The sequence below is a fragment of the Lemur catta genome, chromosome X, assembly GCF_020740605.2.
Source record: "Lemur catta isolate mLemCat1 chromosome X, mLemCat1.pri, whole genome shotgun sequence".
Taxonomy (NCBI): Eukaryota; Metazoa; Chordata; class Mammalia; order Primates; family Lemuridae; genus Lemur; species Lemur catta.
In genome coordinates, this window is record NC_059155.1 from 12,604,443 (window position 1) to 12,620,370 (window position 15,928).

The 15,928-nt window shown below is 42.4% G+C and overlaps 1 protein-coding gene across 1 annotated transcript; it reads right to left on the reverse strand.

Annotated features, from left to right (window-relative positions):
- Nucleotides 1–1,486: 1,486 nt before the first annotated feature.
- Nucleotides 1,487–15,259, reverse strand: IRS4 (insulin receptor substrate 4). The gene is made up of 4 exons (XM_045537780.1): nucleotides 13,660–15,259; nucleotides 12,665–13,626; nucleotides 11,395–12,616; nucleotides 1,487–1,508 (listed from the first exon to the last, which is right to left on the reverse strand). The coding sequence occupies exons 1-4, from the start codon at nucleotides 15,257–15,259 to the stop codon at nucleotides 1,504–1,506; spliced, it is 3,789 nt and encodes a 1,262-aa protein (XP_045393736.1). The 3' UTR covers nucleotides 1,487–1,503.
- Nucleotides 15,260–15,928: the final 669 nt, after the last annotated feature.

Genomic DNA, 15,928 nt, shown 5'->3' on the forward strand with positions numbered 1-15,928 from the left:
ATGCGAAGCAATTTTTTTTTAACAGAGTTACACACAACAGGTACATCTACAATCACATGTACACAGGTACACAAAGGTGTGCATATACACAAACGTGCATGCACACACACACACACACTAGCACTCACACACTTATACACTCACTGAAACACTCACACCAATCTGTGATATGATGAGGTTTGCAGTGATGGTATGAACCAAGATTTGTGTACCACCACGAAACAAAGCTCTAAGCAAGCTTCAGGACCTTTGTACCCGTCCTTTGTGGTCACCACCTGCTAGTGTTGTGTTCTCAAAGGTCCAGGTTCCTAAATCTTAATTCAGTTTCCATCAGAGGCAAGCTAAAATAGGTGGGGGAAGCTTGCTCTGATTTTTTTTTTTAATTTAGTACATCTTACGTCGGCTCATTGTCCAGAAGGAAACAAAGCCTTATAAGAGGTTCCTTTTGGCTTAAGTTTTAGTCATAATTGGTATGACCATAATGATTGGTAAATACACACTAATTTTACTGAATATGGGAAACTCATCTCTTTATAGTAGTTGTGGGCATAGGAGGCAGAGTGTGTGTCGGGGAGAGGGCAGAAAAAGGAGAAGAACGGGGAGTGAAGGGTGGGGGAGGCCCAGAGAGGCAGAGAGGGGTCTTGTAAGGAGACTTTTGAAGAGTCTTGCTTTTTTAAAGAGGAAAATATAGGTTTCAAAATAAAATAAAAACAATAGGTTTGGAAATGCTCAATTGATTTGCAGGCAGAACATTACAGTGTTGTATATGAACAAATAGATAATCTGTTTCTCAGTTCTGCCGTTAAAATGCTGGAAATGCTCAATCAAGTTATCAGTTTAGCTGGCATTTAACGTGGGCAGAATGTTGGAGTTTTCTTAATGAGCAAAAACTGAGATAATCTGCCCTTTAGTCCTGCTTTTAAAATATTAGAAATGTCCCATCAAGATATTAGGTCAATGGACATTTAATTCCTTGATCAAGAAAAGTCTGTGTATGTAGTAGTCAGAAAAAGATTCCAGATCATGCCTACCTTCTCATTATTACAACTTTTTTCCTTTATCCACCCTTCTTTAAAGGTTTTTCAACTTCAAAATTAAATCTAAATATTTTACATCATTAAAATTGTATTAGCCACATTTACACATATTGTAAATAACATGTTTTTAAAAGAAGGAAAGGAAAGAGTTACGAAATGCTCATTTCTATAGTATTTGTTTCATTTCAAAGAGACAGATTGGGGAGGGAAACCAGAAAACAAAAACAAAGCACAATGTGACTATTCTTAACTCAAAATCATTATAACCATAAGGCAGCAATAGGAATGATCTGCGTGAATAGGATCATTCAACTGCCAGAGTCCACTTGCAGGCTTGTAGAAATCTAGGTTGCTTTCTATTCAAAAGCCTCTGAATCTTCTTTCTCTTAGGCAGATCTGGAGTAGACGAAGATGAAATTCCAGAAGCATGATTTTTCTTCTAAAATGTGTTTTCATAGCAATGTAATCACTCTAGAAAAAAAGATTATAAAGCAAAAGTTACTTTGAGAATTAGTGTGAAGAGCTTTCACCTCCACTGCGTTCCAAAACAAAACAAAATAAAACAAAACCTAACTAGGAGTTTTTGAGAGACACTGAGGAGACTGCCTTGGCAATCAACTCTGCTGGTTGCCCGTGAGGAATACCAACACAAGCCGGGCAAAGACACAAGAGCGGCTACTCCTTTTGCCCCCAAGATGCCACTCTGATGTTTCTGGTGGACAGCAGCTTTCCACACGTGTACACTGTTCTACTTTCTTCTAGCGGAGCCTGCAAGTGAACCAGACATTGGACAAACAAATGTTTTTTCCTTCTTCTATATACTTGATTATGCCTTTACCAGGTTACACAGCACAAGTCAAAGGATTTAAGCATGGCCTTGGCGATAGTTTCTAGACTCAATCACTGAATTTCTTCTAATAGAACAATGTCATACCTGCAAACGAGATTTGATTGAAATCTCCAACTGTCTACTACAAAGAGGTTCCAGTATTACTCCCTTGGCTTCTTGTTTATTGAGAGGGCATACATGGGGAGTGTGGAAGGGGGAAGATCAGGTACATGAGAAGGTGCTGGACTGGAAAACGGGTAGGGATGGTGAGCAAATTGATAACAGGATGCCAGTGTTACTTTAAGATTGGGGCATATCAAAGTACTAAGTATGTTATTTTATTTGAGACAACCTAAAAGAATCCACGAAAAGCATCCTCCAGAGTAGGCTTCAAGTACAAGATCTTGTATTAAGCTAGAAATATACATTTTACCTATTCCTTTGTTCATCAGAGGTTTTAAAAATGTAACAGACTTGCGGCTGGATGAAGCCTGGAAGGTCTCCATTCCCCCTTGCATCTACTTGTGGCTATTAGTTAGGATTCATTGTATAGGGCTGTTCTTCCACATTAAAATGTTTTAAAAAATAAATGCCCTAGATTAGTAAAAGATATTAAATTTTAAATTTAGAAGATATTAAATTAAGAAATTTAATTTAACCATTAAAAACATCAACATTTACTTTTATGTCAGCAGTGGGTTTAGGAAATTTTAGATTTCATGTATCTAGTTCACATGGGATAAAATGTATCTGTGATAGCCACAGGTTAACTGTGAGTGTGCATGCAAACAACTCAGTTATTTGCTGCAAAATTAGGCTAGACCAGTATCACAGAATGTTGTCAGATATCAGCTACATGTTTTCATAGAAATTTAAGGTTAGAGAGGTATTTCACTAAATTTACTATTTTGTATTAATACAACCATATCCTTATATGTTCATATATAGCACACTGCATGTGCCTTAAAGGGGATTTCTTACTATCTTATGACTTTTCCAAAAACATACAGATTACACTCCATATAACTACCCTATTAATATTATACTATACTTGAAATTAGGGGCATTTGTGCTGTTGGGGTTGTTTTTCTTTCTTCTTTCCTTTTCTCTTTAAATGACAGAGACTCTACTAAAAACTTGATTCATATTTCCATTGTTTTCCTGTAACACCTACACTAGCATCAAGTGAATAGTTGATAACCTACTAAAACCTGGCAAATAATTGTGTAATTTCAAGTTTATTTTACCAAATATATTTGTCAATTCTTGGTTAACTATGCTAGTAGAAAGGAATAACACTATCCAAAACAGGATAATCCTAAAATAATTTAACTGGCTTTTGAAAGGCATTATGGGAACTTGAGCCACAGATTTGCCTTTATAATCCTGTTTTACTTAGGCCAATATTAAAATGGGTTTACATTCCCCGAGCACATTCCAAAGAACAGCATAGGGAAGCAACTCAGAAGCTTGCTGGGTGGCAAAAAAAAAAAAAAAAAAAAAAAGCAATTCAGGATTAAAACATGGTCACGAACACTCTGCAAAATGAATATTAAAAACTGACAATAATACCTTAGATTTGTCTCCTGTTCATTTTTATATGATTTCATTACCAGAAAAGTAAATGTCAACACTTTTAAAAATGTGGTCCGTTTTTGATGTATTATTGCCATTTGATACTGATAAGTTATAAATAATTACCTTATTGTATATTCTTACTTTCCAATTATCAAAGATTTTTTTTTTAATGACAAGTTAACCCCACCTCTTTTAACGAGTGGTATACTTTTCAAGTAATTTTTCTCTGTAAGAAAGAAAACCTCAATGGACCGTGATATGTCAAAACATATCCCCACCCCTCCTATCAAAAGCTGGCAGGTAACATTTTCTTCTCCAAAACAAATGAAGTAAACTTTTTGGTCTTAATTTGTATAATGATATAAACCCAAACATTAATCTTTAATATACTAATAAAGCACACATAACTTCAATATCCCTGGAAATTTGTACGGTGAGCCAAGAAAGCAGTTCCTCCAGGGTATTCCAGAGCTCTTTATATGAATCATAAACATGCCTCTATTAGTTTGAAGTCCAAAACAGAAATGGTTCTCCTGTTCAGAGAAACATGAAACTGTAACAGTATATCCAGTTATTTCCTCATTCTCTTTTACCCCACAATCTTGTCTTTATCTTTTCAACTCCGATTTTCCTAGAACTCAAAAACATTTTTCAAGTTCTTTTGATTCCTCACTGCTGTTCATTAGTCAACACGTTATCCCTGCAATCAACTGGTAATCACAGAAGCAGGGGCAAACAAATAAAGCACTGAAAGCAAAGAAAAAAAAGTGAAAGGAAATGAAGAGAAACTTCCGGAAGCATATACCCAAAAGATGAATGTATCATACTGCAATTTTATTATTTAGCTTTGCATTGTCTCTGGAGTATATGTAATTTTCGTTTTTGTTTTTTTTTTTCAATAAGAATAGGTCATCACACCTTTCTGTGCCCTATGAATGTATAGGAGGATGATTCTCTAGGACTTGACAAAAATTAAGTGCTGTCCATCAAGGGTAAAAACTAGCAATAATCACTGCTAGTCTTTAAAGCACCAATCATAACAGACTGTTATCTCCCTCATAGAATAGATCATAAAAATACCCTTGTCCCCACAATGGCAACAGTTTTGTGACAGGATAGTCAAAAGAATCTGTAAGGGAAATGGATGACACTTGTAGACCTCCAACTCCTCAAAGGTCAGCTCAATTGTTTTACACCTGCCCTTCCCTAGCACGCCCTGGGCCACTTACACATGGGCATTCCAGTCTTTATTATGCGGATACAAACTATTTGGGGATCAGCTACAGGATTTTCATCCTAGATCAGCTTCTCCACTACCTCCCAATACACACTTGGGCCACTTCATTCTGCTGCCTAGTTACTGCTGACTTAAAGAATGCAAGTTACTAGAATTCTAATATAGGCAGTCTACAATTTAAGAAAACAGACATATTCCAAGGTTCACTGTTTAGCTGAAATTCAGAATAAATTATCTTATATAAACAATGTCTTAAATAAATGATAGGTTATAGCTTTGCCTGCACATGCCTATATTTAACCTATGCAGTTCCTGAACTATCAGAAACTATTTTGACTAAATGACTCTGTTGTCATTTCTGTGGGAAGATGTATTTGAAGTTTCAATTTGGGACTCCAGGAAAATACGTCTTCTAGCCGTGGCAATAGGAATAATGTCCCTTAAATTCAAGAGGTTGGAATAGTTGGCGGCAGGGTGACAGTGGAAGGGAAACTACGGTAAGAGCTGCAGCCAAAATAAGGACTTCTTGGGGGGTGGGGAAGGGTGGTGCTGAGTGTGAGGACACGGTTGGTATGCCTTTAAGGCTGGAGGCAAAACTCATTAAAAAGCAATAGTTAAAATCACATTTGCTGGTCAGACTTTCCAGGGCATCATAGGTGCACATGTGAGCAATTTTCAAGATGAATTTAGAGATAGAGACTTCATTGATATTCTCTCTAAGTTTCAAGTGTACAAGTAGAAAATTAGTAATTATAGAGAAGCAAATGATATAAATTGTAAAAAACTACCTAAAACAAATACAATTTATGGGGAATTGGATATTCAGTAAATCCAGAAGGTCTGGCTAGCATCAAACATATTGTGGCCAATCCAACCATGAAAATAGCTTTAAACACCGGTCCAGCTGCTTCTGTGCCAACAAGTGAGAGTAGAGCAGGCAGAAGCACAGCCCTGGATCTGTTCAACAAGGATCCCTACAAGGAAGGCTGTTCCTGCTAAGTAAGTGCAAACAGGCAGGAACTAGGAGCAAGTAACATCTGGGGAAAGAAGTCCTCTGTGAGCCCTGTGGGATTCCCATTGTGGTCCTCTGCTTTTCAGCCAGAGAGACAGGAAAGGGCATACTTTTCTGAAATTAAGGGCACAAGTCTGGCAAAGGGCACATGAGGATAAGACTCACCAAATACAACCAATGCAACCCTAACCTATAAGAAAGGGGTATTAGGAAGCTAAGGAAAAATAGCAGTCACTTTCTCATTTCACTAAATAAGTATTTGAGTACATATTTTCCATTCTAAAAGGAATTAATTCCTCAGCCAGAAGTAGAAAGGTGCCTTCTAAGAGAATGCAAACCTAAAATATATATATGTCTACACTAAAAAACAAAACAAAACAAAAAAACCTTAAAAATTCCTATTTCTCAAGTGTTGAGCCTACCTTTCCAAAAGAAGATCGAAATGTAAGACCTATAGCTGCATAACCAATAATCAATGCAAAATTGCTACAGAGTACATTTTAAGTTCCCATGGCAAGCACGTCATCTTGGCAATTTTGTTGATAGCTTTAAAATTAGTAATCTGACAGCTGTGGTAAAAATTGAGTATATTACAATGTATTCATTTCATTATTATAAAAAGTAGCTTCTAAATTTCTCTTTTCTCACTCAGGACCAAGCAATGTTTTCTAGTAAATGATCCCCACCATAAGAGTTTGGCAGCACCTCTCAGACAAAACATACTGCAGGCTTTAATTAAGCATTTTACAAAAGCCATTTTCCAATACTGCCAATAAAATGTCTGGGCTATTTTTACGTAGTCTTAAAGCCTTAAAAAAGGTGCTAAACCAAAATGAATTTAATTTTAAACAAGGATTTTTATGTCCCAAGGAGAGGATTTGATTTTCAAGGCTTCTAAAATCTACTTGCCTGACTGCCAAAAGCAAGTTTACTTTTTAAACAAAAGAAGAGCATCTATTTCTATAGTGCTTTTTCTTCCACCTGTCTTATGTTATCCCGTTTTGCCCACTGTGATGGTTTAGATTAGAATATCAGATTTTTATACAGAAGGAAGAAATTAAATGAAAAGGCTTTTTGCTATAACTGGCAAATATTACTGAATTATTAGGAAAACAAAAGAAATCTAACTTCAGTAATGAAATGACCACTAATGGAAGTTTACTGGATGCACCCTCAATTCATGTTCTTTCCTTTCAATGTTTCTGTGGGATCTAAATAGATAACACATGCTATTTGTGTTTGGGAGGTAAAGATTAGCTATTTCTCCCCAGATCAGATTTAAAACATTCAATTCCAGTGCAGGTCAAATTCTTTTATTCTAAGAACCATAGCAAACAGTTCAACGTAATGAAAATTACCCAAGCCCTGGCAGATGGTCCACAGTTACAATGCCCTGAATTAATACAACAAAATTTGCTACTATCAAATTGAAGCAAGCTTGTAATTTTTCCCCAATCCTTGCATATATAATAATCTTTCATCAATGGGAAAATGATAGATTAAACACCTGATTACAGGGAAGTGTGGTGTGCTGGGTGGAACACTGGACTTGAAATCAGATGTATGAGGTAGATTTGCAGCTCCGCCACTTACCTTTTTGACCACGGGAAAATTCTCAACATGGGCTTCATTTCCATTACTTACCCTACATCAGTAAAATAATGAATGTGAATAAGCTTTGCAAACTATAAGGCAATCTGAAACTGGAAAGCATTTCCTCAATCAACAAGTGGACAATTCAACAACAGTTCCTTTTAAATCACACAAACTATTCCTCACTTCTCCCTATACTGGTCAGCTGCATCTATTCCTACACAAAATTTTTTGGGTCACTCTGAGAAGCCTGAGGTCGTTCCCAAAACAGCTTCCTGCCAATGATTCAGAAGTATTTTGGTTCACATTTGGTGATTAGGGAGAGGAAAAGAACGTAAGAGATCTTGTTTGAGTTTTTATGCAGGTGTGATATTCTGGTGTGCTTAATTAAAGTCCTGATCCTTGTTTAAAGCAGATGTTTTGCTAGTGGTTGAAATTTTTACCGGGGGAAGCATCACTCTTAGAATGAATGCAAATGAATAATGATTGTCAACAACTTTAGTTAACTTTAATTGAGTAAGGTCCTCTTTAATTGTTATAGGTCAAATACCTCATTACTCCAAACACTGTCCAATTTTGGGACATTGAATGTTTCCTAAAATAAGTGACCCATCCATGGTGGCTGGGAACTCTCTGCTATGTGGAGCTTTTATTCTAGTAATTTATAATAATAAGTTCAATACAATAAAAACTTTAGCACCTATAATTTATAGCAACAGGTTTGGCAGTAGTACACTCAAAAGCATAGGCTTTCTTCATGGTGATGACAGTGTCTAAAATTTCAAAAGTTAATTTGTACAGTTTTTTTTTTTTTTGCTTTTTAATACTAAGTGCTATCATAACATTACTAATTTGGCTGACCAATTTTCTCGCCCCTCCTAGAGCTGCCCTTTTAATCCTCCTATCTCTTTAATAAAAAATCAGGAAAATTTTCACATTTTCACCTCAAGTCATTTTGAACTGTGAATTCTATATCAGGTAAAGTAGTAAAAGAAGCAAACAGTCATACATGGGTTAAGAGTCAGAATAAACTACATAAGAAACAACATTCTCCTCCTAAATGCTAATGCCTATAACCTATGTGTTTAAAGTGTGAAGACTTCATCTTCAATAAATGATTTAAAATTATTTCATTTATAAAAAAAAGTGATGTCCAGCTTATATTTCTAGGTGTTTCTAATTGACTTGAACAAATGCCCTTAAAGTACTTATTTATATCAATGTGACTATAGGTAAATGAGATTACATATTAATTTTGTGTTACATAGAAAAAGCTGTCTCACTGACTTATAATCTCATTTCACTTAAATTATAAACAGATCCCAACTCTGAAAAACCATGTAAAATATCTTAGGTGAAAATAAAGCTAACTGAAAAAGTGGGATTTGAGGACAGAGAATTTTAATTTAGCTTTGTGTTTCTAAAAGTAATAATAGTGATAAAAGCTATATAATAATTCATGTATTGCACTTATTATGTGGCAGGCATTGTTGTAAGCACTTTCCATAAACGAAAATTACTTTTTGAGATATATAACTCCTGATAAAGACTGTGCCTTTGTCCCTCTGTTAAAGCATTTTTTGGTTTCCTAACATAATCTTTTTTGTTTCAGTGTTAGGAAGATGAAGAAAGATCAGAAATGGGTGAAAATTATTCAATAGCTTCATAGTAAAAAAAATAAATAAATAACAAAACAAAATGATCCAAATCTTTCAGCCTGTTCTCAACACTTCGCAGACTACATTATACCATACAATTTATATTGAAATGCTAACCAAAGTCATTTCCTGCAGAGGGTTGTTTGCAGGAACACTATCACCCCTTCCCCCATCATTCCTTTTGCATATCTCAGCAAATTGTGTGCAGGAATAACCCTCAGGACCAATTATCTTTTGAGAAACTAAATCATCAGTTTAAACTGTTGAAATTTCACTCCAATATTAATCCAATGACACAATAAAAATATCTTACATTCATAAAGTGCCTTAACATTCTGAAGTGCTTCCACATCGGTTATCTTATTGCAACCTTAATGCCTGCCTCCCTGTGCAAGATAGCCTCCTTGCTGTAGTCACTCAATAAAGTTAGGAATTTCCTCAATAAACAATACATTTAGAGAACGTTAAATCTCCAAAATAGCCACAAAGTCATAAATCAGTAATTTATGCTAAAATAGTGATCATTGGATGTAGATAATCCTTGGGAAGTCAGGGTTTATTTGAGGAACAATAAGATTTCACTATTTTTAATATTTGACTAAACAAAGATTAGAGTATTGGAAAGTATAGAAAAACCTCTATGAAAACTCATTGTTTTGAAAATACTACAGGGACATAGGCAACTATGTATCATCTACATAAAAATTATAAATGGTGTTTTCAGCAGTTAGTTTTAAACAATAGCTTGAGACCAAGTTTTCAGGTGGGTTTTACAGAATAAAATAGATCCATTCCTAAAAAGTTGATTATGAATTAAATTTTTGGAAATGGAATTATATATTTTGAACACAGGGTTATGGTAGTAGTGGTGATCCTGTGTGTGTGTGTGTGTGTGTGTGTGTGTGTGTGTGTGTGTGTGTGTGTCTTGGGGAGGGAGCTTACCATTTAAAAAAGATCTAAATTGAATCCTTTGTCAAGCTAAAGCATCCTTTTGTTGTTTTAATGGTCACTCTTTAACGTGTCTGTGCTGCAAATGTGAGATTTTGTATGGCAAGTTTTCTATAGCAGGGGGAGAAAGGGGAGGTGGGGGGGCTACACCTGCACTAAATAGGGAGCTTGTTAGGTGACTGTTGTGATCAGTCCCCGACTTGTTCTGCCTGATCAAGCACAGTGGGCAGAGATCCAATCACAAAAGCATTCCACAAAGCAAGCAAAGCAAAAATCTTCACTAAACTGACTACTGGAATGAAAACTGCTGGGGTCCATCCCTTCCCTTCACTGGGAAAGAAGCATATTCTACTAAAGAGGGAAGGCAGTTGAGACTATGGAGACATCATCTTCTGCAATCATTTCTTGAGACTGTCTCAAGACACATTGATGACAACATTGCACAATGCTGTACACAGTAGATTTACTCTAAGTCTTGTTTTCAAGCCCAACAGCTCCTACTCTTACTTCTTCCTTTGGAAAAATAGCCCTTTAAAACCTTCCACTGTTCCAGGGTAGGCTGCCCCTGGGGTCAGGTCTTCTCCAGCCTTATGTTGCTTTCTTTGATTTCCCAGAAGATACACCAATTAGATATTTTAAAGGCTTTTTAAGCCTTTGAAACAATATTCATATCCATTATCAAGTTGTCACCACACCCTCTTTTGGGAGGGTGGAGGGATAAAAGAAAATGAGGCACAGCATATGTGACTTGTATGGCACTAGTAGTGACAGAGAAAGGGAACACTCAAGGTTTCTGGAATTTATCCTGTGTAAAAACAAACAACAACAAATCAACACAAAAACATATTCCAAAGCCAAATATTGTCTTCTGTTAATCACCTGTTGTTTTGGATTATTTATGCTTTGTTCTCCCCTTAGACATTCACCCTAACAATTGGGATTTAACCTTCTTGGTAAATCACAGCAAACTAGCGTAACAATGACTGTTTTTAAAAAATAACTTTCAGAGGATATCCTCCCCAAAGGTAAACAGCTGATTGCTACTGCTTAATATTCTGTGCTCTTATTGAATTTCTGTATTTAAATATGGGCATTTGTAGAAAAGCAGCTTTTAGTTGTTGATTTGAGAACAAGTTGATGGAACTCAATTCACAGATGTGTACATCCTGCTTTGCATTATCATTTATTGATGGGGAAGGATGTTAAAAAGCACCCTCATGCTACATGTCTTGGCCCCCTTGAGGTTTTACTCCTAAGAAACAGAGCCAATGTTTAAATGATAATTGGTTCTGTCTAGATAAAGAAATTGATGATTAGATAAAGACTTAAATTTTGGCAAAGATCAAAAGGGCATTGTGTGAATAATTAAACCTGAATTCTACCCTCCATGTCAAATAGCACCAATTAATGAAATATTATCCCTAAACACTATAGACTGTAGCGCACCAATTCATTAAACCATGACTACTAACTTTAGGGAGATTAATTCTAAAATTACCAACCTCTTTTGGGAGAGTCGAATTTGTCGTCAGGTCTGGCGAAGTCCATTCTCACGTAAGTGTCGTCGTCGTCGTCATCAGAATCTCCTCTCTCCGGGGGTCTTGGCACCCGGGGAACGCGAGGTGGTGGGGGGGGAGCAGCAGCGGCGGCGGCAGCGGCGGCAGCGGCAGCGAGAGCCCCGCCCGCCCCGTTTTCACCTCTGACAAGGTCTGCGGGTGCGTTTGGGGCTCCCAGGTTCCAGACAAAGGCGCTATTCTGGGACCCCCTCACTGCTCCGGCATCAGCAGCATTAGCAACAGGTTGAAACCAGCGGGCGGAGGCGGAGTCACGTCCTGCCGCGGCCTCCCAGCCGGCAGCTGCTGAGCCGATGCCCGGGGCCGCGGCGAGCGCGGAGGCCGCGGCTAAAGCCCGGCCCACGGCTACGGTCGGCGCTGCAGCGAAAGCCGAAGCCGAGGCCGAGGAAGCGGAGAGTTCTCCCTCGAGGCTGTCAGTAGGAAAAGCGGAGACAGCGGCTCTGGCGGCTGCAAAGAAACTTTGCGAACGGCTCTGTGGGCGTCTTCGCTCTTGCTCTTCCTCCTGCAGCAGCCTAGCTACAGGTGGTGGCAGAGAGCATCGGCTGGGGGACAGAGAAATGTCCATACAGCACTCAGAAAATGGGTCGACCACGTAGATTCGCCCAGTTTCAGCATCATAGCAAATGGCACCGTCAGCAAAAGACAAGGCTGGTGTCATTGCTGGGTTGAAAATTATTTCAACGTAGTTACCCTCTTCCCCATTAGCATTGCTACCTGTAGCACGGCAGGGAAGAAGACGAAGTGGCCACCTAGCGCCGTCCAGAAATAGAGGGCCGGCACCTCTTAAAAGATATAAGAGGTCATTTGCTGAATTTAGAAATGGCACTCCGAACTCAACATTCACGTAATTAGAAAAGGTTGACTGTCTGGGGTCAGCAATTATGCCCCACGGATCTGGCAGTCCTTGAATAAAGGGAACTGGCCTATTGCTATCTCTTTTAGTGAAGTCAATGTTGACGTAGTCATTAGAGCCGTCAGCTTCTCTCTGCTCATGTGTGGGCTTTTCTGGTTTTGGCTTGATTTTATTTCCTTTTGTAATAAAAGACAGTCGGTTAGGTCTCTTAGCCTTATTCTGTGGGGGCCCATCATCCAAAGGCTTTGAAGGTGCTCCCCTATCTCCAGGCTTTGAGAATAACCCCTCAACTGACGGCTCTGAAGCTGCTCCCCTATCTCCAGACTTTGAGAATAACCCCTCAACTGACGGCTCTGAAGCTGCATGTTTGGGGTCCCAGTTAGATGAGGCTTCTTTATCTAGGCCCCTCCCCAGAAACTTTCCAGGTAACATTGGTACGTACTCACTGTGGTCACTCTGTCCCAAAGGGGAGCTCCGAAAAGGATTTGGCAGAGAGAAGTAGGAGCTCCAACTTTTGGAGGAAGAGTCCCCCTCAGGATTCTTGGGGTTTTTTGGAATTGCACCTGCTCCAGGAGCCATAAACATATAGTCACTGTCACTGTCATTGTCCTTTGAGTCATCCTCTTTAGTAGGTTCAGGTGTTTTTGGAGGACTTGGAACAGGTGGTAGGCTCATTCTGGGAAACATCATCATGTACCCTCTCGAATCTTCCAAAGGTGATCGAGAATGGCGTTTTGAAGCAGAGACATTTTGAGGAGCCATTGGCATATAATCACTGGAGCTTCCAAGAGAGGCAGCCACCCCTGGCCTCATTGGCACATATGGGTCATCTTCATCTTCATCAAAAGCTCTGGCTCTGTAGGGCACCCGAGCTGCACCCTCTGGGATCTCTGCGTGTTTCACTTCTTTGGCTTCTTTTCGTTCTTTTGTGGCTCCTCTGTTGGCACAAAAATAAAGTCGGAATCTTCCTCCAGACTTCCCTTTTCCACCAGTTGCTCCAGCTGGCGGGGGTGGGGGTGGCGGTGGTGGAGGTCCTGACATTTGCTGTTGCTTGCTTTGAGTTAATTTGCCAAAGTAGAATCTTTTTTTCAGAGATTTTCCACGTTCACCATCACCTTCCGCGCCTTTCCCACTTCCTGAGCCCTTGCCCCGGCCAGAGTTCTTGCCACTGCCTGAGCCATGTCCATCTCCAGGTCCTCGGCCACTGCCTGAGCCGTGCCCACCTCCAGCTCCCTGGCCACCACCTGAGCCACCTGCAGTGCCCTGGCCATTTCCTGAGCGCTGGTTTCCTTCTGCACCCTGGCCTCCTGAGCCCTGGCCACTTGAACCCTGGCTGCCACTTGAGCCCTGGCCACCTCTGGATCCCTGTCCGTCCCCTGAGCATTGGTTTCCTCTGGAGCTCTGGCTACTGGAGCCTTGGCCACTTGAGCCCTGGCCACCTCCTGAGCCCCGGCCATTGCCGGAGCCCCAATTGTTCATGGGCATGTAGTCACCTCCGCTTCCTTCCTGATCCTCTCTTCCCTGAGGATTGCCTTCCTCCCCAGAGTTGCCAGAGCCAGATGCTTCAGAAGACTGGCCAGCTCCGTCGTTGGGGGCTTCTGCAGGGTTTGGGGCATGTACCGGGCTGGGTGATAAGCAGCGAAAAATGCTGGCTGGCACTGAAATCGCTCTCCTGAACCTGCGCACTCTGGGCAGGTGCGGTCTTCCTCGCCTGGAGTGAGGCACAGGCTCGCCGGGTGTTACGAAGCGTCTGGAGAAGAACATCTCGTCTTCCCCATCACCGAGGGCTCTGAAGTGGTAAAACTGCTCAAAGCGGGACCTTCTGAGCCAGCCGCCAGGCTCGAGCGGCAGCAAGCCCAGGTGCCTCCTAGTGGAGAGCAGGGTTAACAGGTGGGCGCCGATGCTGATGCTGTAGCTGCGGCAGCGAGCTCGGTACTCGTCTGCACACAAGGCTCTCATCTTCTCCAAAAACAGCTCGTGCATGTTTTGGGCCACCACACAGTCATCGACCTGCATCCAGAGCTCCCCTGGACCGATAACGGTGGACCTGCCGACTTCCAAAAAGAAATACTGGTCTGAGTGCCCGCAGCGACGGATGCTCAGGAGCTGGACGACTACACTGGCCACTTCGGTGTTCAGCCTCACAAACACGACCTCCTCGTCGGTTAGACACAGCCGGAACACGCCGCTCAGCTCTTTTCTGTGCCCCAGCCCCCTGGGTTTGACTATTACCTGCCACACATCTTTATAGAAGGGTGGCTCCGCCGCCGCTGCCGCCGCCAGCGCGGCCGGATCTCCGTCCGGCTGCGCGCCCAGCGTGCCGCAGCGGCGGCGTTTGCTCTCGAGGATGAGGCGGCTGAGCAGCAAGTACCAGCTTTCCTGCTCCGACTCGTTCTCGGCCACCATTGCGAAGTACTCGTCCTGGGTAAAAAGGGCAATGAGGTACCGGTACCTTGCATCTGCTCGCTGGCTCACGGAGAAGCACTGGTACAGGGTGATCACGCGCCGCGGTGGAATCAGCGCGGGGACCGCGGCGCCAGAGGCGGCCGCCGCAGCTGCAGCCGCCGCTGCGCGGACACTGTGGCGGAACTTCCTGGCATTTTCGTAGTATTCCAGCCGAGCTGGGGCGTCGGCGGTCTCGAGTTTGAGCACGAAGTAGCGCCTGTGCCCATGCTTCTGCTTCCGCAGGTAGCCGCGTTTGCAGACTTCGGCCCCGACGGGGAGGTCCTCCTCTTCGGACTCAGAGTCTGACCGGGAGCCAGTGGCCGTGGAGAGCCACATGGCTCCCGGACAAGACGACCCGGTCCCAATGAGTGCGGTTGGGGTTCCCGAAGAAAGAATCGGGGTGGTCGGCACCGCTGGTAGAGCCGCTGCTGCTGCCGCTGCTGCACCTCTCAGTCTCCTTGTCGCTTGGTCGCGAGCGAAGGAGCAACTCGCCATGGTGATGCGCGATGGTTTTAAGGTGAGCGAGAGGGAGGAGAGTCGGGGAAGGGAGGGCCGAGGGAAGAGGCCGTCTCCCCCCGTGCGCCCGCCCGCCCCAGCCCCCTCCCGCCTCAGCTTGCGCCCCCGCCCACTCCACTCAGAGCCCGCGGCAGCGGGCAAAACAACACGTGACCGCCGCCTCACGCGGCGGCCGCTGCGGATTCTGCTACCAGCGCAGTGGAGGGGCGCAAGCGGCCACCAGTAGAGGTGTGCAAGGGAGGGGGCGGCGGGCTCGGGAGGCGGAGCCACCTCCAGTTCTACTGGGACCCTCTCAGTGAATCTCTGGGCCTGTGGGCCGCGGGAGGAGGCGGGCCTCTCTGGCCACGCTGATCCTAAATGAGAAGTTCAATCAAGAAGGCACGAGGGGGCGGGAGAAGGCCGGGAGGGGGGAGGAAAGAGCCGCCAGCTCTCGGGGTCGGGTGGCGGCGCCACAGTCGGGGATGGATTGGCTAGAGGGGGCAAGAGGTGGTGGGAGGGGGCGGAGCACAAACGGCCCTCGCGGCGTCCGAGAGCAGAACTGGCACCTTTTCGGGACGGTTTGTTTGTTTATTTGGGAAGCGGGAGCCAGGTGAAACTGATTCAAGGCTCTGATTGGTTGGGATTAGAGCCAATGGGCGGGTCCGGCAG

Bases quoted from the DNA above. Each gene is read 5' to 3' on its own strand.
- IRS4 (XM_045537780.1), bottom strand. From the start codon at position 15,259: ATGGCGAGTTGCTCCTTCGCTCGCGACCAAGCGACAAGGAGACTGAGA. The intron at 13,627-13,659 runs GTGGCAGCCAGG...GCCAGGGCTCAG, and splicing joins CAGAGGTGGCCAGGGCTCAA to GAGGCCAGGGTGCAGAAGGA. The intron at 12,617-12,664 runs GTTGAGGGGTTA...GCAGCTTCAGAG, and splicing joins ATGCAGCTTCAGAGCCGTCA to CCGTCAGTTGAGGGGTTATT.